The 25,389-nt window shown below is 38.7% G+C and overlaps 2 protein-coding genes across 4 annotated transcripts in view; both read left to right on the top strand.

The window, feature by feature from the left end:
* The first annotated feature begins 1,503 nt into the window (after positions 1 to 1,503).
* st8sia5 (ST8 alpha-N-acetyl-neuraminide alpha-2,8-sialyltransferase 5) lies at positions 1,504 to 16,277 on the top strand. Of its 3 annotated transcripts, XM_032569347.1 has the most exons (9): positions 1,504 to 2,489; positions 6,806 to 6,913; positions 7,221 to 7,316; positions 10,735 to 10,827; positions 12,104 to 12,190; positions 12,701 to 12,845; positions 13,003 to 13,115; positions 13,600 to 13,692; positions 14,267 to 16,277. In XM_032569347.1, exons 1-9 carry the CDS (start codon positions 2,344 to 2,346, stop codon positions 14,727 to 14,729), a joined length of 1,344 nt encoding a protein of 447 aa, XP_032425238.1. In that variant the 5' UTR covers positions 1,504 to 2,343; the 3' UTR covers positions 14,730 to 16,277. The 3 variants fall into 3 exon arrangements, with proteins under 3 accessions (XP_032425238.1, XP_032425239.1, XP_032425240.1); XM_032569348.1 differs by lacking the exon at positions 7,221 to 7,316 and having other exon boundaries at positions 1,514 to 2,489; XM_032569349.1 differs by lacking the exons at positions 6,806 to 6,913; positions 7,221 to 7,316 and having other exon boundaries at positions 1,514 to 2,489.
* A 1,647-nt stretch (positions 16,278 to 17,924) lies between these two features.
* Positions 17,925 to 25,389, top strand: part of loxhd1a (lipoxygenase homology PLAT domains 1a) — a 34,210-nt gene continuing 26,745 nt past the window's right edge. The window contains exons 1-6 of the mRNA XM_032569346.1: positions 17,925 to 19,532; positions 21,705 to 21,819; positions 22,007 to 22,018; positions 23,314 to 23,394; positions 24,142 to 24,326; positions 24,913 to 25,011. Of these exons, the coding sequence (XP_032425237.1) occupies positions 18,806 to 19,532; positions 21,705 to 21,819; positions 22,007 to 22,018; positions 23,314 to 23,394; positions 24,142 to 24,326; positions 24,913 to 25,011 (1,219 nt within the window). The 5' untranslated portion in view covers positions 17,925 to 18,805. The remainder of the gene's footprint in view (positions 19,533 to 21,704; positions 21,820 to 22,006; positions 22,019 to 23,313; positions 23,395 to 24,141; positions 24,327 to 24,912; positions 25,012 to 25,389) is intronic.

The following is a 25,389-nucleotide window of genomic DNA, read 5'->3' as shown; positions in this document are numbered from 1 at the left end:
AATGTGAACACTCAGATCTGTGTAACTAAACCCCACAAAAATAAAATAAAATAAAATCAAATCAGATTTTTGTCATTTGCCTGAAGAATAAACATAGCCTGGACGTTTACTATTGTTGTATATTTGAAATTTTTTTTTGTGTATGAATGTTTAACATACTTACTTTATGCTCAAAATAAAAACATGAGCAAGTCTTTGGCCCTCAATACTAAGGCCAAATATAGCAACAATGTAGGTTTTATTTATGCTTTTAAAAAAACAAAAAACAGCCTGTTCCTATCATATTGTTGGTTGTACTTTAAATGGTTATTTCCATTTATTTTGTGATATTTGTGTGTTTGTTTCATGATGTGTGTGTGGAGGGGGCTGGTAATCACATGTTGTAGGAGAACTTGCAGTGTTAGGGAGCAGTGGGTATGATCTGTTAAAAGCTAAAATAAGAAAACAGAAGCCAGTCGGTACAATCTAAATCAGCTTTATTGTTTGAGATGACAGATGTTGCTCTAGAAGCATCAGATCTAAACTTACATCTAATCTTAACTTAAGATCGATTGTTATATCAAGATGGATTATAGCAGATCGAGTGGTGTAAATCATATCTTGTAAATTGTGAACTATATGTTGTCATAAGTGGCAAGAAGTCATTGTAAATAAAACAAATTACAGATGTACTCGAAGGTTCAAGTCTTGGTCTGAAGATGGCTTCACAAAGAGAATGGCTCGCTTCTTTTTAGCATATATGAAAATTAATTATCATCTTTTAATATCTTAATCCAAGTTTCCAAATGTATTTTGAGAACAGTTAAGGACATTGCACCAGTTTTAAGACAACTTTGAATATGCTGGGGCACAGTCTGAAAGACATGCCTCTCAGTAACTGCAAATAAAACTTTTTATTTATTTCCCTTTTGAGGTCGCATCTTGTAAAATAATAAAATACAAATAAAATCCGAAGGACAATGAGGTATTACCAAACAAATCTAAAAACATTGAGCCAGTCGGTGAATCAATTTATCGGGCTTTACTTAAAGAGCAATTCTACAACACAGGAAAAAGACAACTCAAAATGATTTACAGATGATGTATATCTTGCAATCATGTTGGATTCTCATTTAAATTTGACAAACATATCAGGATGTTAAGCAGTTGCAAAAGTGAACGTGCATACTTTTAGTCTAATTAAAGAGTTTAATGCCTTCACTATTTTCTTCTTTAATTTACATTGTTAGGATTAATGTCTTTAGAAAATGCTCCTGATTGTGATTTCAAAAGCAGAATGAAGGTTTGATGTACATCCCCAGTCTTTTAAAGAATATTGGTTCAGTGTAGTACCGTTTAGTTCAATATTCTACACTGAATATTGTTCTACACCACATTGTTCAGATTCTAAGCAGCTGACCTCACACCATTCAGTCCACAGGAGTGTTGCATGGCGTGTAATTGGGGCAGTATAAATTGTTTTTATGCTGCCCCTTGTCACAATGGCGTCCTGGGCAGTGAGCCATTGCCGATGGAGAAAGGAGGTTGTAAAATCTTTATATTTAGCAACATCCCTGGTGCCCTTTTAGTTTGCAATCAAGCTCACATCGTACCAAGACAGTTTGAGAGCAGCCTCTCCACAATTCCCTGCGCCCTCGTGTGACCTGGATAGTAGGAGATGCTGTGATTGCCCCGGTGCATCCTTGAAAAGCAGTCCGTGACCTTGGGCTTTGGCTGAGTAAGGACCATGTGAGAGGAGCGCGGCGCGCTCCCGTCAGCCTGGCTGAGAAAAGGCGCATCCTCCTTTTTTCATTGCAGTCACGTCTCCTTGCACGGATTTGAGATGAGGCACAAAGGGATGTGAATTTATCCTGTCAATATTATGTCAGCAGATTAGTGTTAGCCAACAGGAGGATGAAGCCTCACATCGTATTTTGCGTATCCCTCCTAATTTAACCCTTCGAGGGGATTCTTCGCTATTTTCCACAACCTGCAATGCCTGCATCGGACCGAGCGACTGCACCTCGTTGAGATCAAGAATCAGGCGCATCTTCAGAACCCTTTGATGATTCTTCACCTGACCACCTTTGCGTAACGAGCGAAACCACAGATTTTTTATTTTATTTTTTATTTTTTTGGGGGAAAGGGGGAATTGGATGTGTTGCAGAAAATATCAGATCTGTTAGTGAATTAGATGATGCTTTCCATCCATCAACAATGATGCCCTGGATTGAGAGCGGACAAACGGCGTAGAAAGGTGGCGGACAATGTCCAGCTCAGCTCAGCGGGTATTGAGGCACCTGTGATCCTGGTCCTGGATGCGGCGCAGAGAGACACCTACCCGGGTGTCACAGTCAGCTCTGGATGCTGCGCCGAAGGATGGCATACACCGACCCGTCGTCGGGCAAAGATATACTCGGCAGTAGATCCCTGTGTTTCATATTTATTTGCGCATTTGGACTCGTCACGCTTTTACAACAGATTCTTTATGGGAAAAACTACATCAAGAGGTAAGTATTGATCTCCTCCTCCAATTAGAATCTCGCTTGTAATGCAAAGGTAAAATAATCAGCTCTAAAAAAAAAGCATGCCTTCATAGTCATTTTCATACTAGTGAATAGTTTAGTAATGATAGACATAATATGCATGATAAAATAATTAAATAAAAAAAAATACTCATTCTAAATGCAAGTGTTTTGAATTGAACTACACATTGAGAAGCAGGGGTAAACAAGCATTAGATGGCCTAATAGAACAATAGCAACTAACCATCCATCTTTTTTTTCCCCAGCAGCATAGAATTTATTTTTTGGTGTCTTTTGAATATTAAGCATCATGAATCATACCATAAACAGCGCTTCAGCTGTATATGGTAATGTTTTCCCTTTGTTTTTTATTTTGTTTTTTGTTTTTTTTTCAAAAGCTTTTGTTTTTCTGTTTCAGCCTTCTTGACTGGTCGTAGCCTACATCTTTTAGAGGCATCCGATTCTGACAGCGTAAAATGAAAGCTACTACGATGGCTGCAGATAGCAGCATGTTAAAGATGATGTGTATTTCTCATTGGTCCACACACAGCCACTGCAGAGCTGGGTCTGTTGCAGCTCTGCAAGATAATGTGATGAGTCCTCTTTCACGCCCCTTTTATTTTTTTTTTCTTTTAAAGCCCATTCAACGAGCCATCTTTCCCTAACTCTCAGGAGGATTCATGCTTTTGGAAAGAATCAGCGTGAGATGAGCAGATGCTGAGAAGCTGGGATGTTAGATCTCTATGCCATTTGCAAAAAACTCACGAGGAACACCCATTTCTCTGTTCAAGAACAGGACATCTAAATACTTTTCTTTTTGCAGAGAGAGCACATATATGCTTCCTTCAATGCAAACATACATGTGCCGCAGGATGAGCTAACCCCCCACCCCTCTCTGCCACCCTGCTGGGCCCAGTCTGATGAAACTCAGTTTGGATTCATGCATCCTGACTCCTTCCAAGAGAGATCCATGAATTCAGAGCCGATGCTCACGCACTTCTCTCCGTCTGTGCCCCCCTCCCCACCCCCTCCCCTTGACTTTACTCCTTGCTTTTTCCACCAAGCCCATATGGAAAAGAGGCGGGAACAAGCTTCACAACGGATACCAGTGGGATCAGCGGCAGCCATTTTGCTACAGTCTGTCAGCACAAGTGGGGAGACTGTGGGGGAGAGACTGCGAAAAGGGTGTGATGAAATGAGTGTGTTTGCATGAGTGTGCGAAATGCGGAGCGAGGAAGACAAAAGAGAAGCTGCCATCTTAACAGTGTAAACAACAAGGAGGTCTTCCACATGGGTCTGACCACACCCAGTTTCCTCTCCACCGAAACTCAGGCTTCACAAAGAGAATGTCAAATAATCCTGCAAACTGGGCATGTATGCATGCGACACAAAAAAAGCAATTGGGTACCTGCAATGTATCTCAGATGGATCGTTGCTCTTTGTACACATCAATCCCAGAGATTTCAAAGGTCTACTCGGTAACTATACGAGGTCAACCATTAAAGTCAGAGCTGAGGCATGAACATTGTTACACTCAAGAAATCTGGCCCTGTAGTTTCTGCAGGGCTGTGTACCCATGAATCAGCTCTCTGCCTGCATTCCCTGATATCAGGTTATGAGGAAAGATGGACTGTGAAAACAGCAGAGCTACAGGTAGCTTATTATGATCCCTGTGAGTGACATACTTCTGCAAAGGAAGACAGTGGTGACATCTAAAAATACTCTGTCAGGGGGATTAGAGCAAACGCCGCAGGTTGGGAAGAGGCTGGTTCGTAACCGTCCAAACGCGACAAGCGGATGTAAGCAGATTTGATTGCTTTTAGAGATGATCCATTTTAAGAGTTTATTGTGTCAGAATTCATTCAGTCTACGCTGCTCGAAAGGAGAGTTTGTGGTTAGAAATGTGAGTCTGACGATCTGTTAAAAATCTTTTTTTTTTAATTCAACTTCAGTGAATAAAAAACAACAAGCATATTGGGGTGGATAAGTTTGAATTTATTGTAGATTGTCTCAAATCAACTGAAAGTTGTTCATAAAAGCTCAAATATATAAATACACTATGCAAGTTGCAGAGAAACTGTAAGATTCTGACATAATTACGGCCCAATCCAAACATGTCTGGAGCGTGACTCCAAATTTTAGTCAAGCTTGAAGAGCTTTGGAGTAGGATATCTTTGGTTTAAAAATGTGTGTGGTTGGGGTGCATGTAACAAATATAAGTGAGGGCGTATGTCTATGGCTTGTTCATATAACTAGAAAATTCAAAGTTGTGCACCCATTTCTTGTTTTTAATAATCCTTAAAGTTGTTCGCTGGATAAGCAATCCACCCTGAAAAGGAATGATTGAAAACTAGTTCAACACCCCAAATCTTTTAAGTTATTTATTTTTTACCTGGAATCTAATTTTGTTATGCCACAACGGCTACAAAACTAACAAAAACATTGAATCTTTACATTTCAAGAAAGAGATCTACCGAATTTGTGGTCCTGTTTCTTGCAAAAGGAACATTTAATCACACAGCCAATAAATAAGAGTTAAGATTTTGTCTGACTCTGTTTTGATCTATTGCCTTGATGCAGAATGTGTGCTGTGGTAAGACGCGACATTCTGTTTTGACTCGTTGTTAAGGTGATGATAGACCAGCTGCAGCAACGTAAGATACTATGAGCAAACAAAGGGTATATTCATGACTTTTTGGGGTTTGAAACATTTGGAACCTCTTGAACCATTTTGTTCTTTCTCTTGTTGACCTCAGTCCCCACTGCATGAAACTAGTTATTATCCTTAATATTTTGGTTGCGGTTCTCTTGAAAGTTACTGCACCTAAATGCCCTCCCAAGGTTTATTCTGGATGATCACAACACTAGAAGTGTGCCTTTTGGGGCTTTGCAATAAGAAATTAAAACACATGCTAGGAAGAAATTGAATCAACGTTAGCAGATGTTTATTTATTGGGAACCCCAGGGACACTTAATGACACTCATAGTAGTCTTTAATAAAGCAGGTTTAAAGTTCTACAGAATCTCAGTTTCTTTGCCTGCAGGCCCTCAGGATGGAATCAGAGGATGACAAATGGACAGGTCTGTGCTTGTTTGTCTCTTGACACTTGGATTACTGTCTGAACTGAGCACATAATTAAGTGAGCGGCAGCAGATAAATGGTCTAGTTGCCACTTAGTTGGGATCTGGTCCAGCTCCCACTGTGGTAAACAGGATAAATAAAGTTCTCTTCATTGTTGGATTCAAGATATTAGACTAAGAGATTTATGTAATCAGCTTTCAGTAGGCAGGCTTTAGGTGCCTTAATCGTTCTGCTTTGATTAGCTTATGCTCCATTTTATGCACGTATCCCCCGCCCCCACCAAAAACTCTTCTGATATGAGGATCTACACTCCTACCGCTGCTTCGCAGAGTGGGACGGAGATGCTGGAGAGGCACTCAGCGAGGCTAAAAGCGCCTACAGAATGGCATTAACACAAGTCCCCCGTGATGAATGCTCGCTCACATAATGCGTCCAGAGAGGCTCTTAGGGTTCACTCTCCCCCACTGAAATTAGCTCAGTGCCCACGGGGCACTCACAGAAATGACTCACATGTACACTTGCATAACTGTCAGTCGCATATTAAAAGTTTTACACCCCGTCGTGCTTGGAGAGATGGAATGTGTTTGTTAAAAAATGCTGGGTTTCAACTATAATCTCTTCCTAAAATCAAATACTTTTAAACTTAGTCACCAAAAAAAAAGAAAAAAAATAGCACCAATAGTTAAACGGATGTTCTCTTTAAATCCTCTTTACAAGTAACAGGCTGTGAAAGTGATCTAAATTGGCAACTTTATGTTGGCTTTAAATTGGCCAGAGAAGACTTGGCAAATCTGTTGGCCTCAGTCCCTCAGAGGCAATTTGACATTTGCGGTAACTTGACTCTGATTATTGTTTCTCTCTTTAAAGTACATTGCATCAACCTACAAGTCTAATCCTCCTGCAAGTCCACGTTGAGCAGCAAAATGTCTAAATCGCACTCAGATTTAGGGAAACAGCCCAGCAAAGCATGAATTAACTACTCAAATCGTGGTGTCGTCAGCAAAAAACATCATTTTAAACCATGTTTGGTGTCATACTCTGTTTTCTTAAACCTGTGCATGACTGAGGGTGTGAATGTTCAATTTTGAGATTCATGAGTGGATACGTGAACTTGGTTGTGTGTGTGTGTGGGCGTGTGCGTGTGTGTGTTTTTGTATGTATGGGTGCACAGAACAAGGACTAAATAAATACCAAATAAACTGACTGATTTTTTTACTAGTGCACAACAGTTTAGCCGAGTCAAAGGGGACGAGACCGGAAATTGGACCGGCCCCGTTAATTTCTTCGATGACGGATCTCTGAAGCCTGCCAGAAATGGAAGGAAAAGGTACCTTTCCATCCTGACTAACTACACAACATCTCTATTTAAAAAAAAGAATGAGTATGTGTGTGTGAGAAAGAGAAAGAAAGATAGAACTGATTATAGAGACGACCCAGGCCAGCATGTGTGGACTGGGATATGCCCATGAGTCTCCTCAGAGATTGTAGAAAGAGCACAAGCAGCAGCAGCAGCAGCAGCACATTTTTCTTTTTCTTACTTTTGTTGAAAATCTGCAGGTTAAGGAAGTTGGCAGGGGGTGGTGATGGTACAGGACAACATTTAACTCTAACTTGACCTGTCTGCATGTTGACAGATGTTTCCGTCAGAATATTCAGCCAGATTCACAGATCTCCGTAATAGTCACACCCTGCCTAGCTGATATTAAGAAGAAAAAAAAACGCTCTCAAAGGTAGGCCTATCTGAAGGCATTTTCTAGTCTTTTTCACAGAAACCCAAGAATGCTTCTTTTTTTGTCATTAGTTTGAAAGGTATATACTCATATTTTTCAGTGGCGGTTGCACTTAAGATTTGCTCTTGCATGCCGTCTAACCCCGTCGACCACCCACCTCCCTCTCTCCCCCAAATCTCCTTCCACCCTCCGACGCTGGTTGAGCCACCGTCTCCTGTTGATGTTCTGGCTTCTCCTTGTCCCTTTGTGTCCCCATCTAGCACCCATCTCCAAATGCCTCCTCCTTCCCCAACCTGTGTGTCATGTGTTTCTGCACAGCTTTCTGTGTGTATGCCATGTAACGTAGTGTGGACACTCTGCTCCTTCTATCTCCCCTTCTCACATCTGCATTGTCTCTCTCTGCGACCTGGACTTACTCCCTCCTATTATACTTTCCTGCTGTTACAAGAAGACAGGAATTTCCCCCCCACCCCTTTCAAATCTCCAAGTCTTCATAACTGTTGTCAATATCTGAGGTAAAATGCTGGATTGGTCAATCCTAGACGCCTTACGAGATGAAATTCATCTCGTCAAATTAATTACTTGATGTCTTGCTTTTAGACATGAACGGAGCACACTTGCAAAGGTTTCATCATCTTAGCTAAAACAAAACAACCAAAAGAAATTGATAGCTGGGTTTATTATGTCAAGTCTGTTATACATACCCTGAATAACCTCAGAAATACACTGCATCATCAGGTGGATGTAGACAACCAGTTTTATCACTCCTTTTTTGTTCAATTCCATCCCAGCATCTTGTTCCTTTTATGCATCACTTTCGTTGTATTGCTTGTTGTATTTTGTTTTTTTGTTTGTTTGTTTCATATTCTTTAAATCGCTCAACTCATTTACTTCCAAAGGCACAGGTAATATGTTTTACTTTTCCATCTTTCAAAATCCAATGTCCCATTTAATATTTAACAAATGCCATCACTTATTTGAACAAACTGACATTGTTGTTGCTGCTAAATCCCGCCTATCCCCAACTGCTTTGCATGTAGTAGCAACATATAGTAATTGATCATTGTAAAATGCATTCTGTGCATTGAAATGTTACGAAGGGAACATTTCCTATGAAATGTGATTCAAATCTTATATGAACCTTTTATTTTTGGTTCATGATTAATAACCATTAGCAAGACAGTGATGCAAGCCATGGCATATTTTTTTCTTCTGCCTTTAGATTATATTTATGTCTCTGTTTAATAACAGTGTAGCCTTTTAATTTATTGGAACTGTTTTGAATTCACATACAAGTTGAAAGGAACCAATCAAATTTTATTCTTAGCCTTGTTTGTAAGAATAAGCAGGTCAGTCTCGTAATTAATTTGGATACTAGAGACATAACAATTCTCCAAAGAATAAAATTGTCTGCAGGCATTTTGTATTTTGACAATTTGGTTGTGGAAACAAGTTTTCTTACTGGAATAAAGAACATTAAAATAATTAGTTTTAACCCTGCGACGACCGACCAAGCCATGCTGCAGTCAATATCAAAGACAATGATTATAGTTTAAGTGGAACACCCACAGGAATTGGTATGATGGAAAAATTGCATTAATTTATTGATTTTTTTGGTAGGAGAAAACCCTCCTCTACTATAACTTGACTGAAGTCTTCATGGAGAGCTTTCTATCACAGAGTGCATTTTGCACTGAGCTCATAATCTAAAGCCACAACCACAGATTTTGACATCACTGGTTTTCCATATAGTACCATTCATAAAAGCACTGGATCTCGGTCTCCAGGCTTACAATAAAAAATACAGACACTTACTTCTGTATGCACATTAACACCCGTGGAAAGTTCCATCATGTTATTATGCAAAAACATATTTGGGTGTTAGAAGTTATGAACTTTCACACCTTTTTGATAGCTCTGGAAGACAGCGCCTCTCCTCCACTGGTGGTTTTATTGCAGGTGTTGCAGATTTACTGAGGAAAAAAAACAATAACGGTAAAAGACAACGTGTGCATGTAGTATCACCACATAGAGCCTATAATGGCAAGACCAAGCCAGTATGCAATTTGTATGCAGTGGAAATTATTGTACAGGACATGCAGGCTTTCATTTGTATTTATAAAAAATTATATATATATATTTAGATGTGTTCTTACTTCTAGTGTATTTTACACAAAATATTCATCGTGGAAAAATTGTGAAATTGTAGAGATGGAAAAAATAGGCACAATAAGGTCCTTCAAAATTGTAGGATAAAAAAAAAATCAGTAACACTTCCAGATTTTAAAGATAATGAATGTTCAAGCTGATTTAAGAGTACAGATTACACAAGTAGGAAAATAATTACAAATTGAAATAATTGCTCAACATCCAATATACTTTAGAGATTTTAGCAAGACGCAGTTTAGAAAAAAAAAGCTTTTTTTAGTACAAATTTGTATTAGCTGAATAAAAATGCCAAAAGCATATTAAACATTACATTAGAGATGGTTCATACCTCCTCCTGTTTTCCCTCTCCGATTCTAGACACAGTCATATAATTTCAGGCTGACTTATACTGATCACATATTCAAAAATATTCAGCCTGTTGGTTTTTAATCAAATCAGTATGAAGTCGACAACTAAGCTAAATTATTCAGATTTTTAATGCATAAAAAGGATGACAATTTTTTTGTTGCAAATGTTCTGGTTATTATAACCATCTCAGTGCAGTGATTTATGTATTTCTGAAGTAATTTACCAGCTTATAGTGAGTTATATTATGATCCCTTCTTTGCATGACCAGTTGTTTATATGTCTATGTCTCCAGTGGTGCAAAATCATGAATTATAGTTAAAATTCCCTCTTATTTTCAGTGTATTGTGATAAAAAAACACAAACACTCATTTTCATATTCACCAGACATTACACTATAACCATTCCTCCATTTTAACCTAGTAAGCCTGAATCAACCCCTTTTTCTTTTCAAATGCTCTTGTATATGAGGAAAAAGCACATTAGAATCCCAAAATATCTCTTTAATGCCATGCAAGTGTCATTATACTTAGTTTGACATGTGAAAATATAAGAGGTTTAATATTTCGTATTGCATTGGTTTAGTCTAAGATGTTACAGAATCTGGTGCAAGTGTCCATTAACCAGAATACTACTGTCCTGTTTGTGATGCCGAAAAATCAGTTGCATCACTTCTCTCATTATTTCATCCCAAAGTGCTACTTGTTTATATTTATATTTCATAATAATATACTCTTATATTTCATAAACTCAAACCATAGACATACTGTGGCAAGTTATAGAGTGTTTATTTTACTGCTCATTTGTGCACATTGTAGTTAACTAAAACAGTTTGTTGTCAATCTGTTGATTCTCTTGTGTGTCAGCTGCTGCAGGCAGAGGATGACTGTGTTTATCCCTCCAGGTATCTGGAAAATTATGACGGCTCTTTTGAATTCAACTCCACGGCTTGCAGGGAGCTCAGACAGGAGATTATGGATGTCAAAGTCCTGACGATGTGAGTGATTATTTGTGACGACGCCGATGTTCACACTGGACTATTATCACTCATCTGCCAGGAAGGTTTACAGTGACTGGCCTTGCCTGATACAGTCAAAATGATTTGACTGTAGAATTGTGCATTATCATTATAACTATTTAAGATCAATACAGATCTGCCTTATGGTATGTTTGCCTTTTTTCACCCTCTGAAGAGAGGCAAAATGCAATAAAACTCAAGGTTATATTAGGCTTTTATACAAATTTTACCAGGAGTGTCAGTAAGTGGGGATTGTACTTTGAATGTGCTCGGTCTGAGAAATAAAACTGAATGTTTCCCTTTAAATGAAACAAATGTCTTAGTTTGATCCCCGTGCTGAGGAAAGGAATAGATTAAAAGATGTCTGCTAAGACAGTGAAAGAAGAACATAATTGTGTCCCAACTTTTGGATGACTGATAGCAATGACCCCAAGTATAGTGTGCCTAGTTGTCTCTAAATAATTTTTTTCTAGACCATGGCAATCAGATTTGGTGTGTCTTGAGTTCACTTTTGTTGTTATGTACTATCATTTGCTAATGCTATTTTTAAAGAAAAAGACAAAATACTGCAACAACACAGAAGGAGTTCTTTCTAGCAAGTTTTTCGCAAAAGATACATGAAATAGTTGGAGATGAAAAATTCTAGCTTTCTAGTTTTAAAGTAAGCGGATGAATTGCCCTTTTAATTTGTGACTCACCGCCAGTCACTCAGCCCTGCAGTGGCCTTGTAACGAGCCCTTCATTTGATTCTGGTATATTGGAAAAAGAATGCATCTAAAAGTTGTCATATGGTAGTTCTTGAGGACCAGACTAGGTCACTCCTGCTCTCCAGGATGCTATAAATAACATTTACATAATGCATTTGTTTATTGCTCATTCAGCTTCATTGCACATCTTAATGAGCCCGAGGTGCCAATAGCAATCTCAGCAGTTTCTTCTCTCTTAAATGAATAAGATTATTATCCACTGACCTTTTATGCACAAGTCCAGGCTGCCAAAAATGTTGTCATAGTTATTCTGACTAAAGGCCTTTTCAGCTTCCCTGCTTTCATTCTTATAATGACATGAGTCAGATTCTTCGACAATCACAACAAAGAGGGTACCTAGACAAAAACTTGTCTGAAATAGTTTTATCAGCGGCAAATTACCAATGCAGTTTTTTTCTCCTTGTTTGTGTATTGTCATTTTTAGTCTCACATGCTTACCTGTTGAATATAAACAAACTGCTCCTAAATCTGTGATTTTTGTCCATCAGGGTTAAAACTTCAGAGCTGTTTGAAAGATGGCGAAACCTACAAATCTGCAAGTGGGAGCAAAACAAAGAGGAGACCAGCAACTTTAAGTAAGCGCCATTCATTTCAATGCAAGAACTGCATCACGAAAATGAACCTTTGTCTTTTCAAATGACATTTGAGCATTTGGGGATTTCGTTCAGCACAAAATGGGTTGTTTTTATTTTCTGATTTGATCTTGATAATGTTTTTAAACATTTTCTACTGTTACTTCGACATAAGATCAGAGAGTATTAAGGTACCTGTGAGCTCTGAACGAGGAAATTGTCGCAAAAAATGCTAATCAAACACACAGGTTATTCTGCTTTTATACCACCATTCCATCATTGCATATGTGGTTTTATTTTGAAATCTGCATGACGATACATGGTTAAAGAAACAATGTGCCAAAAGCACCAATAACTTACTTTCTTATTGAAAAATAGTGAAAACACTTTTTATTTCTTCACTTGGCATATCCTGCATAAAGCATTTTTAAATGCAGCAATGTGCATGGAAAGATAAAGCACAGTCATCATAGCTGATGTATCTTTATTGATTTCATGTTTTTCCATCCTAAGGATGTCTCTGTCCCGCTGCTGTAATGCTCCATCCTTTTTGTTCACCACCAAGAGAAACACTCCTTCAGGCTCCAAGCTAAGGTACGAGGTGGACACCAGTGGCATCCTTCCTATTACCACAGAGATTTTCAAGATGTTCCCAGATGTGAGTTAATTTTCTCTTCTTGTGTTTTGGCATCTTTCTTTGTGTTTTTTTCTGCTCAGCTGCCGGTCTAGTAGTTTTTGTACCATATGAGATCTTTTTTTTATTATTATTATTACTATTTATGAAGCTCTTCTATTGTGATTTTTCTGAAATCTAGGATATGCCATTTTCCAAATCCCAGTTCAAAAAATGTGCTGTCATTGGAAATGGTGGCATCATCAAGAACAGCAAATGCGGAAAGGAAATCGATTCAGCCGATTTTGTTTTCAGGTATGTTTTGGTCTTTTGTTATTTCTGACAGATTAAATGATGTTTTACTGGAAATGTTTCTGGAGAGATTGAAATAAATTGTTTTACAGGTTAGTATCCTTTTAATCAATCCTTGTTTTCATATGAAAAAAAGATCAAAGTATCCTGAACCATATGCTCTAACTTAAACTATTTAGTCATCCTGTCATTTTTACCCTGGGTATGTTGTCAAAAACATAAATATAATGCACAATTTCCATGATTTTTAACATGTTTACCTTCTATATTAGTTTATTACACCATTTGTACTTGACTGGACATCAGAACAAGATGCTATCAGAGTGAAAATTATATATTTTGATTAGCACTTCTCTTGGTATTTCACATCCTAAAATTTCAGAGTCAAAAAAAGGAAAACATCAGGAAATATCAGTATTGTGCAGCTCTTATGAATCCAAAGTAAAAAAAAAAAGGAAATTCTTTATTTTCCTTCTGTCTCTTGCAGATGCAATGTCCCCCCCATCAGTGAGAAATACTCAGCAGATGTGGGCACCAAGACAGACCTGGTGACCATAAATCCAAGTATTATTACAGAGAGGTACTGTGAATATGGAAGATATTATAGATTCTATCAAAAGAATTTAGAACTCTGAAGATTTTTTCTTTTTTTTTTTACAACCACCAATGTCAATGTATTTCTATTGAGATTTTATAGAATAGAATTTTAATTGCATGCAATTATAAATCTGAACACTGCATTGATTTAAACTTTACTTATAAATGAAAGGGGAAACGTACCATTATGTTTGTTTTTTTTAGCATTAATATTGATCATAGAAGTGGCTAAGAGCCTCATGGTTACTTTAGACCAGTGATGTTAAACTGCAGTCCTGCAGCTTTTTGATGTGTCCGTTGTCCTACACGCTTGAATTAAATGGCTGCCTCACTAGCATGAGCTAATATTGGAGCCAGCTGTGCTGAAAAGTTGCAGGACACCGACCCTTGAGAACTGCAGTTAGAGACCTCTACTGAGCACATTATTGCTTCAAAATTATTTTAGTTTGTTGTTCTCGCTTAACAAAATGTGAAAAAGTTCAAATTGTCTGAAAACACCTTTGCAGTGCATTGTTTATATTCTTAACATCCACTTTTCTGTTGTATTTCCTGTCCAGATTTCAGAAGCTGGAGAAATGGCGGCGGCCATTTTACGAAGTCCTCCAGAACTACGAGAACTCATCAGTGGTGCTACCCGCCTTTTACAACACTCGCAACACTGACGTGTCTTTCCGAGTTAAGTACATGCTGGACGATTTCGACTCCCAGAGAGGCGTGTTCTTCTTCCACCCGCAGTATCTCCTGAGCGTGCAGCGTTTCTGGGCGGTGCAGGGCGTCCGGGCCAAGCGCCTTAGCAGCGGCCTGATGCTCGTGACGGCCGCCATGGAGCTCTGCGAGGAGGTGCACCTCTACGGTTTCTGGGCGTTTCCCATGAACCCAGCCGGCATCTTTATTACTCACCACTACTATGACAACGTGAAGCCACGGCCAGGCTTCCACGCTATGCCTCATGAAATTTTTAACTTCATCCACATGCACACGCGTGGGATCGTCCATGTACATACGGGGCGCTGCACATGATCTATCTTTTTTTTTTCTTTCTGGTTTTTAAATAAATGTGTTTTGTTTTTGTTAGGATTATGCACTTGGCAATTGGAGTACACACTTATTCGCTCCGATTAGTTCAACAGTATGGTGAAGATTGCTCGCTAGAACACGTTTCTCTTTTTAAAGAGCCTCTACAGCTGTCATGTCACTGTGGCGATCTTCGAGTCTCTGTCCATAGGATGCTCATGTTCAATATAAAAAGTGATCTTCATAATAGTGTTGTTTCTGTGAAGTTTTTGAAGTGGCCCCGCTGTACAGAGGTGTTGTTTTCTATTGGGTTGCACAGGTGTTTCAGCTGAAACGGGGCTCCAGTGGGAGTGGCTTCATGCCCCGTCTTTTAACTTTCTCTTGGACAGTCCGTGGGTGTGGCAGCTTAACGTTTGTGTCAAACAAGCCTATGTTAGACTATACAGCAGTAACATCTTCTTGTCTACTTTTGTAATCTCTTTCCTATTCAGCTGTGTGAGTACTTTCAGACTCAGTTAAAAAGGCCTGTTTTCACAGGCCTAATTGCTCTCTCTAAAAAAAACAACAAAAAAATACCCAAAACAATCCCCCAACCGCAATATTTAAGATGAGACACCAATGTGTTTAATTATTTTTGGTTTGGGGCAAGAACTTTTACAAAACAACCCAGCTGTCGATCTTGTCTTAAGCCATTTTTGCCTTATAGAATATCAAATCCCTCTGGACAATGTGCAATGCACCTGTGTGTCCGGCTTATGTACAAATACCTTACAGTGGAATGAAATGTTGGTTTGCCTCTTGAATGAAAGGAAATGTAAGGCTTGCTGTAAAAAAAACCCCTCAAAAAACGTATGTGTGCTTTCTGGCTCATGTTCTTCTGGAATCGTTCTCTGTAAGTTGCATTCATTGCCATGAAATGCTCTGCATGAATTTACTCTATACTTGGCTTTGTGTGTGCCTGCTTTAACGATCACTGGAATATGTTTACACTTAAGCCTCTTCACAGTGCATTGGGAGGTGAAGACAGGAAACACAGACAGATCAAGTCGGCTGTAGAATATAGTAGTAACTGATTATTGGTGCAAGAATGATGACGGCTGCTGCTCGTGTTTGTTGTAGCACAAAACTATTTAATTTAATGTTATTTTATCTTACTTTGAACTGCATAGATTTGATTGCATTTGTAAAAAAAAAATCACACATTTCACTACTGGAAAGTTGTGCTGATTTACACTGGAGTTTTGTTGTACTTTTTACAGATTAGACGAATGTAAATGATTATTTTTGCCTCTGTTTATGCTCAGCTAAAACTTATTAGTTTATTTTGAGTTTAAACATGTTTATGATTTTTATAGGTTCTTTATGTACCACAGATAGTGAGTGAATTCATCAAATATAGACACCAAAACAAGTCTGACAACAATCATGATTGACTCAAGACTAAAAACAAAAGGTTACGTTTTGGAAGGAGGTATATGTTGGTCTATACGGTACTTCTTAACTCTTGATCATTCTTTATATTGAGTGTTTGTAAATAAACCTGTTTCGAATTTCTCAAATGGCTATTAATGAATGTGTGTGTCTTTCAAAATGACCTACCTATTTGTAGTTTATAGTGTAGTTTGATGACCGACACATGTAAAATGTGTTGTCTTGTAATCTTGGTCAAAGAATGAAGCCCATAGATTCAAGGATGTTTAGGATTATGAAGTTATTTCTGCATATTTCTATTCTATTCTTTCCCCTTCGAAGTTATGCTCTACCCTGTGTTAGTTTGTCATAAAATCCCAATGAAAACAGTGTAATTTTGGGGGTTTTAAAATGAAAAATAAAATGTGATAAAGAAGATAGATAATTCAGTTGAAGGGACAAAAAATATATTTAACTTAAGGTTATTGAGAAAATATAGCTATCATTAGCAGCTAGATTTAAGAAAATTACATCTTAAGGTAGGATTCTGCAACTCCAGTCCTTGAGTGCCACTGTCCTGCAACTTTTGGATGCATCCCTGCTCCAACACACCTGAATCAATGGGCTGAATTACCTACTTGGCACGTCGACAAGCTTTACAAAGGCCTGGTTATTAACCATTCATTTGATTCAGGTGTGTTGGACCTGGAAGGCATCCAAAGAACGGTGGAACATGGGGGCTGGAGTGGCAAAGCCCTTTTTAAGATCCTTCTAAAATAAAAGTAAATTGCCTTATTTCAGAAATATACACAAGTTAGTAGAATACAGGTACATTTAAGATCTTCTATCAAAAATATAGAAAGATACAATAAGTGTGGATCAATCAACGTAATGGATCAATAAAAAAAAAAACTCAGATGAAAAATAAGAATGTTGTGTAAAAATGGAAATTACTCTATAGAATCTAAGATGGCCGCAGTATTTTATTAAAACTAATGCAAAGTTTTGGTTTAAGACAGATAAAATAATTTAAAAAAAAAACAACCCTGGGAAATTATAGGTCAATTTTTACACATAGTAGTTTAAATATCCATTACAGTAATGCAAACTGACCAAACACCCACATGCTTTGTGTTTCAGGAATAACATATTTGCTAGTTTTTCAGTGTAACTCATCTAAATGTTATCATCTGTTTATATAGTGAAATATAAGGTAACAGTAAACAAAATCAGAGTTAAATATGTCCTGTCTCAGTTTTAATAGTTTCTGCACTAATAAAAAAAAAATGTTTTAACAGTTTCACTGAACTGCACTGTTTGGTGTAGGTTTTTAAAACCTCCAAAATAGATCTCCGAAGGAACATCTTGGGTCCAAACTGTTTGGCAGCATGAAACCAAAAATAGGCATCATATTTGCCACGCCGTGCTTTAAATTTTTGATAGGATGAAAGAGCATTCAGTCTCGGAGCGTAGGGGAGTGATTCTTCACCGAGGTAAACGAGGTCTGCTGTCTTCCATTTGGTAGGGTAATTTGATGTTGACAGATCAATATGACCATGCTCTGCCCTTCCCCTTGATGCTATAGTGCATCAGGTGTCAGATGGCAGCAATAAGACTAATGGGATGATATGGCTCATAGTCAGGGGCACATGTGGGTGCCAGCAGGATAGGAGTGCAATGAAGATATGTAGGTTTTTTTTACCTTCATGAAACATTAAATATATATTTTTTTCTGTTTATATAAAATACATAACATGTATTTTACATGTTCAGTGTTTGATTTATTAACACTTTTCCCCCCCAAAATAGATAAAAACACTGATGACTATTGTCTTAGATTTTCTTTATTTTCCATAATTTTTCTACATTTTGTATTATCAATATTAGAACAGTTCAAGGGTTAACAAGCACACTGATTAATAAACAGTCCACTTAACCCAGGCTGCATGTTACTTAACTAAAGAAAAGCATAGACAGAAGTAAAGTTGAGATTCAGCCCCATAAAACTAAAATATTAGATTTCATTTGTGAGCGCAGTAAGATTGATCTTTTTTTCATCAAGACAATGAGTTTCTTTCTCTCTGAAGCTACACACACAACTCTCAAAAGAAAACAAAACCCCAACTTGCCACTGTATATAAACCGAGATATTCATTTTCAGCCTGCTGTAATGATCATTCACTCAGATTTAGCTTCTCTATGCAAGAACAAAGAGAGGCAGTTGCAAAGGAGTGTGTATGCATTTGTGCGGGGGTGTGTTTGTGTGTGTCTGCAGGTAAAAGCGAGACGCCCCCGGCTTGTAAAGCGATCCTGACACCATAAATAATGGAGGATGCCGTGGCAGAGAGGATAAGTTCTCTGGGCAAGGCTCCTTTTTCACAGGGCTTTCTCCCAGTGGCTCACGTGATCACTGAGGTGCCAGTAATTTTTCATGAGAGGTGTTTGTGTGGTTTATGTTCATATACCACCCAAGTAGCACACCATCAAGGGGGAGATTCCCCATTTTCAGTACCTGGAGACCATACATCTTCAGCTTTAGATGCCCGGCATCCTGCAGATTTCACAGTTCCAGAATCTAACCATAGCCAAGGGTCAAATGAATTGTCTTACACCATTAGAAACTCAAGGCAGCACTTACGAAACTAAAGGCCAGGGAAGTGGATGAATAAAAGATGCCGTCGAAACAGAAAAAATCCACAGCTTTGGAAGAAACCGAAGAGGTTGATGACGAAGTGGAGGAAACGGAGCCAAATTTAAAGGAGAGTGGCCAGGGGTTGACCCATGGAGACGCCACGAAAAGAGGAAAGAGTCGGAGGAAACACAAGAGCACAGAACGCTCCGAGACCCAGGAGCCGCCAGAGAAAGAGAAGAAGGAGAAAGAAGGAGATAAGGTGAAAAAGAAGAAAAAGAAACCAAATGATGATGCTGACCCTGAAGCTGATGCTACAGTTTCAAGTAAGGATGCTGAGGGTGAGCAGAACAACAATGAGGCCACAACCAAACCCAGAAAGGACAAATCTGAGCGGCTTAAAGAGGAAGTGACTGAGGGGAAGAAGAAGCAGAAAAAAAAGTCGTCCGTAGAGATTCCAGAGGGAGAGGAGGAGATGGGGTCCAAGGACAAAAAGTCCAAAAATGGCAAGAAGAAGAAGAAGAAGTCTCATGATGATGACGGTGAGGAGCCCTTGATTGAGGAAGACGAAGAGGAAGAGGAAGACTCGAAGAAAAAGAAAAAGAAGAAGGCCAAGAAGAGCTCTGGAGACAGCGATGATGATAAAAAGAAAAAAGGGAAAAAATCCAAAAGCAAACAGGTGGATTATGCCTTGATCTACCAGAACGAGCTGTTCAACTACCACACAGACTCTTCAGATGGATATGAAGATGAGTACTACAAAAAGAAAGGTAAGGGTCACACAATGCCAAAAAAAAAAAAAAAAAAAGAAGAAGAAATGCCTGATGTTCTTCTTTGGAAGTGAATAAATCTGGCCTGGTTGAAGGTTCTTTCCAGCCACATTCAGCTCCAACCATGACCAAGCAGGGGAATCCCTCTGTGATTGTTCTGGATGAAAGCTCAGTTATGTTCCACATGAATGGAGCCAAACAGAGGAGCTGGGTGCTGTCCCAGTCTGAGGGACTGGGAGCACCATTGGGGCCACGGAGGGTCAGGAGAATATTCAGGAGGGACCGTTGTATTCTGAACAATACGTTTGATTGTAGATAGATTTTATTTTCAAAAGTCTAAGTATAAATTTCTTGAATCCATGAGGTTATTTTAGAGTTTCAAACTGAAAGTGATAAATGAGAAAATGGGAACACTGTTCCTCCCACATTAATTGGCACCTCTGATAAAGATGCCTTACGGATTTGTGATGCGTAAACTTTTAGATGATACATCTGTCTGGGAGTTTTTAATTAGTAATTCACAACTTCTTCCTCAGTTTTCACTATAATGTGATCCATTTGCTTATTCTTCAAAAATGAGAGACAAAATGTAATGTGCAGTGTGCAGTCACAACACAAATTAAAGCAATTGGTTCGATAAAATCTCTATAACTTTGATGTGCTTTAAAGTTTTTGAACACATTTTTATCTTAAAGTGGAGAGTGCTCTAGCTCTTTGTATATATCTTTGCTATCTGACTGGCTCGCCCAGGTGGCTTACACCCTGAGAAGTTTAACAAAGGTCAGTTTTACCAGGCCACTGTTCATCTGATTTTATCAGGTGTCTCCCTTTCTCTTTAATCGGATCTTAATAGCTCAGATTGCTGTTAATTAGGAATCCCTGTTCTTGTTGGATCAATCTCATCCTTCTGTTGTCCGTCTGTTGCCAGCAGGTGCATTTTTTTTCTTTTTTTTCTTCTCAATTTTTTGAGAAGGACGTATACAACATATATCATGGCTTTGTTGTATTATTCATTAATCTACTGTACAGCATCCATGGATAAGTATTTTAGAGGAACCTGATCCCTCTGAGTGAAATAACTTTACCCTTACATAATGTAAGGGTAAAGAAAATCATACTTTTGAAGTTTCAGGTATAGGATTCCTATAAAGTACATGAAGGATTATTGTAACAACCAATTCTGACAAATTTTCTTGGTATTGTTGCACCTGAAACAATGACTTTTTCCTTGTGAAACCATGTTGATTAGTCTTGAAAGAACTATTTACGTCTTAACCATTTTCATTGAAATCCACAAGCCACATATGTCAAAAATATGCATTTTACTCTGATTAAAAATGTCAGAAAACCTTTAGAAAAGTAGAGAAACTTTCCCCTGGCATTTCATTCTGGGGGATCCAAAGTGCAGTAGAGTCTCTCCAGTGGGTTCTGGGTTGTGTGGCGTACACGCTGGGTGGCAGAGAAAGCTGGTGCCTATGCAGGATGACAGGGCATGTGTGGAGCAGAGGCTATCTTGTCATAAGGGGTGTGCATGTGTGTGTTTATTTTATTTTTTTGCCATGATCTTTGGGATACACTAGAGTGTGGGGCTAGATATGGTACTTAACTGGAAAAGTGATTATTACTCCCTCCAGGCTGGTGTACATTTTCTTCATCAAGTGGAAACATTAAAGTTTTATGGTGCCTTTATTTGTAAAAATTGATTGGAACATTGTTGGCAACAACACAAGTACTAGCCCAGCTTGTTATAGTGAAGTCAAACACCAAGTATTTACCAGTTCTACATTTTGACTTGAATCTATGGAGTTATGGACCATGAACATGAGAGCAAAATCTCAAATAAAGCTGATGAATGAACTTCTTCTGTATAGCAGCTGGACTCAATCTCAGGCTGAGGAACTCCATCAACAGGAGAGAGATGATCACATATTTCTATAAATTTAGTGGCCCCCGTTTTTCCTATAAAGTGCCTTGGGATAAAATTTTTGTTGTGAATTGGTGCTGTAAAACTAAACTAACTTAAATTCAATTTTAACTGAAACAAAAAGAAAAAGCTCCAGCTAAATAATTTGGGGTGGTTAAAGCCTTTAATCAGGGTTTCTCATAAATACAAGAGGGAGCGTCGATTTTTTTTGTGGTTGTATTTAATATCCAGTGTCCTCTTTCTTTCAGTATATGAGGTGGTTACAGTCACAGGTGATGTAAAGGGAGCTGGGACTGATGCCAATGTTTTTGTTACCCTCTTTGGAGACTTTGGCGTCTCACCCAAGGTTCACTTGGCAAGCAAGTAAGTATAATTATGGCGCTTAATAAAAATGTTTCTCCAACAATTCCACCTTTTGATTTAAGACCAAGTTTAATATATTTTATGTTTTTCAATATAATGTACATAACCACTGATGTTTACAGGTTTTGCACATTTTCAGAGTGAATCATTAACTTTTAATGTTTTCTGTTTTTCCCTAATTCCTCAGCACAGAAAAGAGGTACTTGCTAACTGGTCTACAAAAGGATGGTTAACATTCTGTACTTGTGTTTGCTTGTATTGTGAATATGACACTGTATGGGAGAGAATTCCTGTTCAACTTCCCACTGGTCACTCTAAAAGCTTTGACATTTGAGAATAGACTAAATGGTTTTCTTGTGAAGCAGGAATCTCTCCTTCATACAGATGTAAAAAGAAAAACAACAAAAAGAACTATTGGACTCAGAATATCTGGAGTAAGGAGGAACTATGTGGCATGGCTAGTCTTCGTTTCCATTCACAAAGGAATGAAAGAAGACCACGATGTCATTTATGTAGATGATCAAATGACTTTCAGGGGATCTTATCAGCAGCAGGCTGCTTTTATCTCCACTCACGCTGACTGACAGACAGGGTTACCTTGGCAGCGTATGGGATACACACAGCTTATTGTCAACCGCTGTGGATCATGTCATCCACACCTTGTGGTGGTCCCATTCATTCATTTCAGAATGCATCAACATGTGTTGTATTCAGTATGTCCAAACTGTCTGACAGCTAATTTGATAAAATGCTGGACAAAGATGCCTTTGATGCCTCTGGTATTTATACAATAAACTTCTGGCTTAGTTAGTAGTTTCACCTTACTCCGATATGCGTCTGGTCCTGCCTGTATTGTGTCGTGATACGTTTACACTTCGCACACAATACAGGTAAGGGAGATGCTTATTTCTTCAAGCCTCCAAGGCACATTAAGAATGTACTTCTTTGGAAATTCAGTGTGATTACAGCAGATTTAAATTGCATGAATTCCAAAGTTTGCAGTATCTCCTTTTCATCTTCGCAGGCAACTTGAAATGGAGTATGAGGGCACATGTCCACTTGTTGACAGTTTATGACTTTAATCCTTGGCCTTATCGCAGTAACATTAAAATCCAAAAATAAAAGACAGATGTGAGTCTGTCAGGGAATCTGTCAACAGATAAGAGGCCATCTGATGCGCAGTCTTGAGCTAGAGGGGGATTTCATGTGCTCACACACTCTGTTTCCTCTCTGCGAGGGGCAGAAGTATGATACATGAACAAGGAGAGAGGGGTGAAGTGGCAGAGCCTGTGGAAGGTTTCAGATTATACCACCGCCATCAGTCCACAGGGGTCCTTTAAGCCAGATCAGCCGGGATGACGCCCTTTACAGATTCTGAGATCAGTTCCTTTATCCGTCTGTTATAATCTCACTGGATTAAATAATGGAAGTTGCTCATGCCAGATTTCTCAGAAATTTTAATACTTTCTCACATTTTTTTTTTTTTATTTGCAGAAGCCGGAATGCATTTGAGAAGAATAAGACGGATGTTTTCCGCATCAAAACACAAAACATTGGCCCAATTAAAAAGCTAAGGTACTGTATCATGTGAAAATGCAAGTCACTTTAAAACCTCTCTTCATTGCTACACTTTAGTTGTTTCCATCTTTGGATCAAATCTTCAAAATTCCCAAGTTGTAGGCCGCTCAATGAATGTAAGCTTCGTAGTTAAATAAACCATGGAGAATGTAAGCATGTGTTCATCTGTTGGACATGAAGAGATTTTGTCCAGTGACAAAAGGTTAAATCCCATCTGTTGTTATGAGTGGATGAAGGGGAAGCAGAGCTACGTCACAGCCAGCCCACACCAGTTATTGAATCAGGCAAGGATTTATGAAACCCAAATTTTTAAACATGCAAAATCACCACCTCTACAAGTTCAAGAGCAATCACATCACACACTTTTCATCTTGTCTCACCATCGTCACCGGGCAGAGCTATCACTGTTGCCATGGAGACCGCTCGGCTAACAATTGGATGCATTTTATACAAAGAGTTGCAGCTAACTGCAACTGGTACTTCTTAGAGGTCTCTCTCAACAACAGCATTTCTCCTCCCAATTTTCCTGAAAGACCAGATTTGTAGCTTAGCTACTGGGTGCATTGTTCATACTCTTGTTCCAGCTCATTTCACTTAGTCTATATGACATGTCAGATATCTTTGAGCAGGTTTGAAATTAATAGCCTTGTTTAGTATTAAACTATAAAATTTTTATCTTATGTAACGAGATGATTAGAGAATGCAAATCAAATAATGTGAAACTCTGACTTTTGTTTTCTCTAGAATTGAACATGACAACACAGGAATGAGCGCCAGCTGGTTCTTGGACAGGGTGGTGGTGACCGACATGATCCGGCCCCATCTGCGCTTCTATTTCCCCTGCAACAATTGGCTGAGCCGGGAGGAGGGTGACAACCTGTTCGTCAGGGATCTCCTGGGCAGTCTAAACCCCATGGATGTCCCAAAATGTAGGTCACAAACTCCTCTTACAAAACCACAAAACAAGTGATTGCAATTCGGAAGACATTGTTTGGAAAAGTTGTGGATCGTAGTAGCAATTTGTAAATGTAAACCAAGGCCTCACAAAGGACACAATACATTTTTAAAGATGAGGCAACCTTCCACAAAAACTGAGAGTAGTAATTGCATGTGTTTGACAAGGAAGACACTACTCTGCCTGAAAGTCTGCAGGCTGTCCTATAGTTTCAGGTTGTAACTGAATGCTATGCCAGTGTAGTCCTCGGGTAAAACTGGTCCCTGTGACCTCTGCTGTAATGTGATCTAACATCTTAGCACCTAATGACAATCAAGTCCAGCACTGTGAAGAGACTGTGCCATAAGAGACAGTCGTAGCAACATAGCTGTTTGTAAAACACACACCCAGAGTTATAAATATTTAATTTGGAAGCCATCTCAGAAGTGATATTTGAGGAACTTTAAGATAGGGAATAGAGCAATTTAGTATTCTCCACTGTTGATTGGAAATTGCATTTGATGCTTTTCCAGTGATTTTCACAAGTCATGTCTGGCCTGACGTTATTTTCTGTCTTGCAGTAAATAAATATCTTGTGAGTGTTTTCACTGCTGATATGAAGGGAAGTGGGACTGATGCCGATGTCTTCCTGAATATCTTTGGAGAACATGGTGACACAGGTAATGTAGAATACAGAGGACTGTTAAGGCTGAGTCTTCAAATGCACTCACTGACAATAAAGGGTAAACACAAAGGAAGAGTGGTGGAAATGAAAAGATAGCGCACATGGAACTGTATTACAGTCATTGAAATGCCAGATCCACTGGGTCATAGAGATGGCAGCATTCTCCATGTTAGAAGAGTGTGGCTCCCCTTCTGGCCTGGATACAAGCCACAGTTTGGTGTGGAATGGAGTCTTACAGCTGTTGTCTCCAGTGCTTTCCCACTGTGTTCATCCTAGAGATCAGAACTGGGATGAAATTGATGTCTCAACTGATGCCACACATGTTTGATTGGGGAAAGATGACAGAGTTTGGGTAGCCATGGACCTGCGGATG

The sequence above is a fragment of the Xiphophorus hellerii genome, chromosome 8 (assembly GCF_003331165.1).
Source record: "Xiphophorus hellerii strain 12219 chromosome 8, Xiphophorus_hellerii-4.1, whole genome shotgun sequence".
Classification (NCBI taxonomy): domain Eukaryota; kingdom Metazoa; phylum Chordata; class Actinopteri; order Cyprinodontiformes; family Poeciliidae; genus Xiphophorus; species Xiphophorus hellerii.
This window is presented reverse-complemented; position numbering and strand designations above follow the sequence as displayed.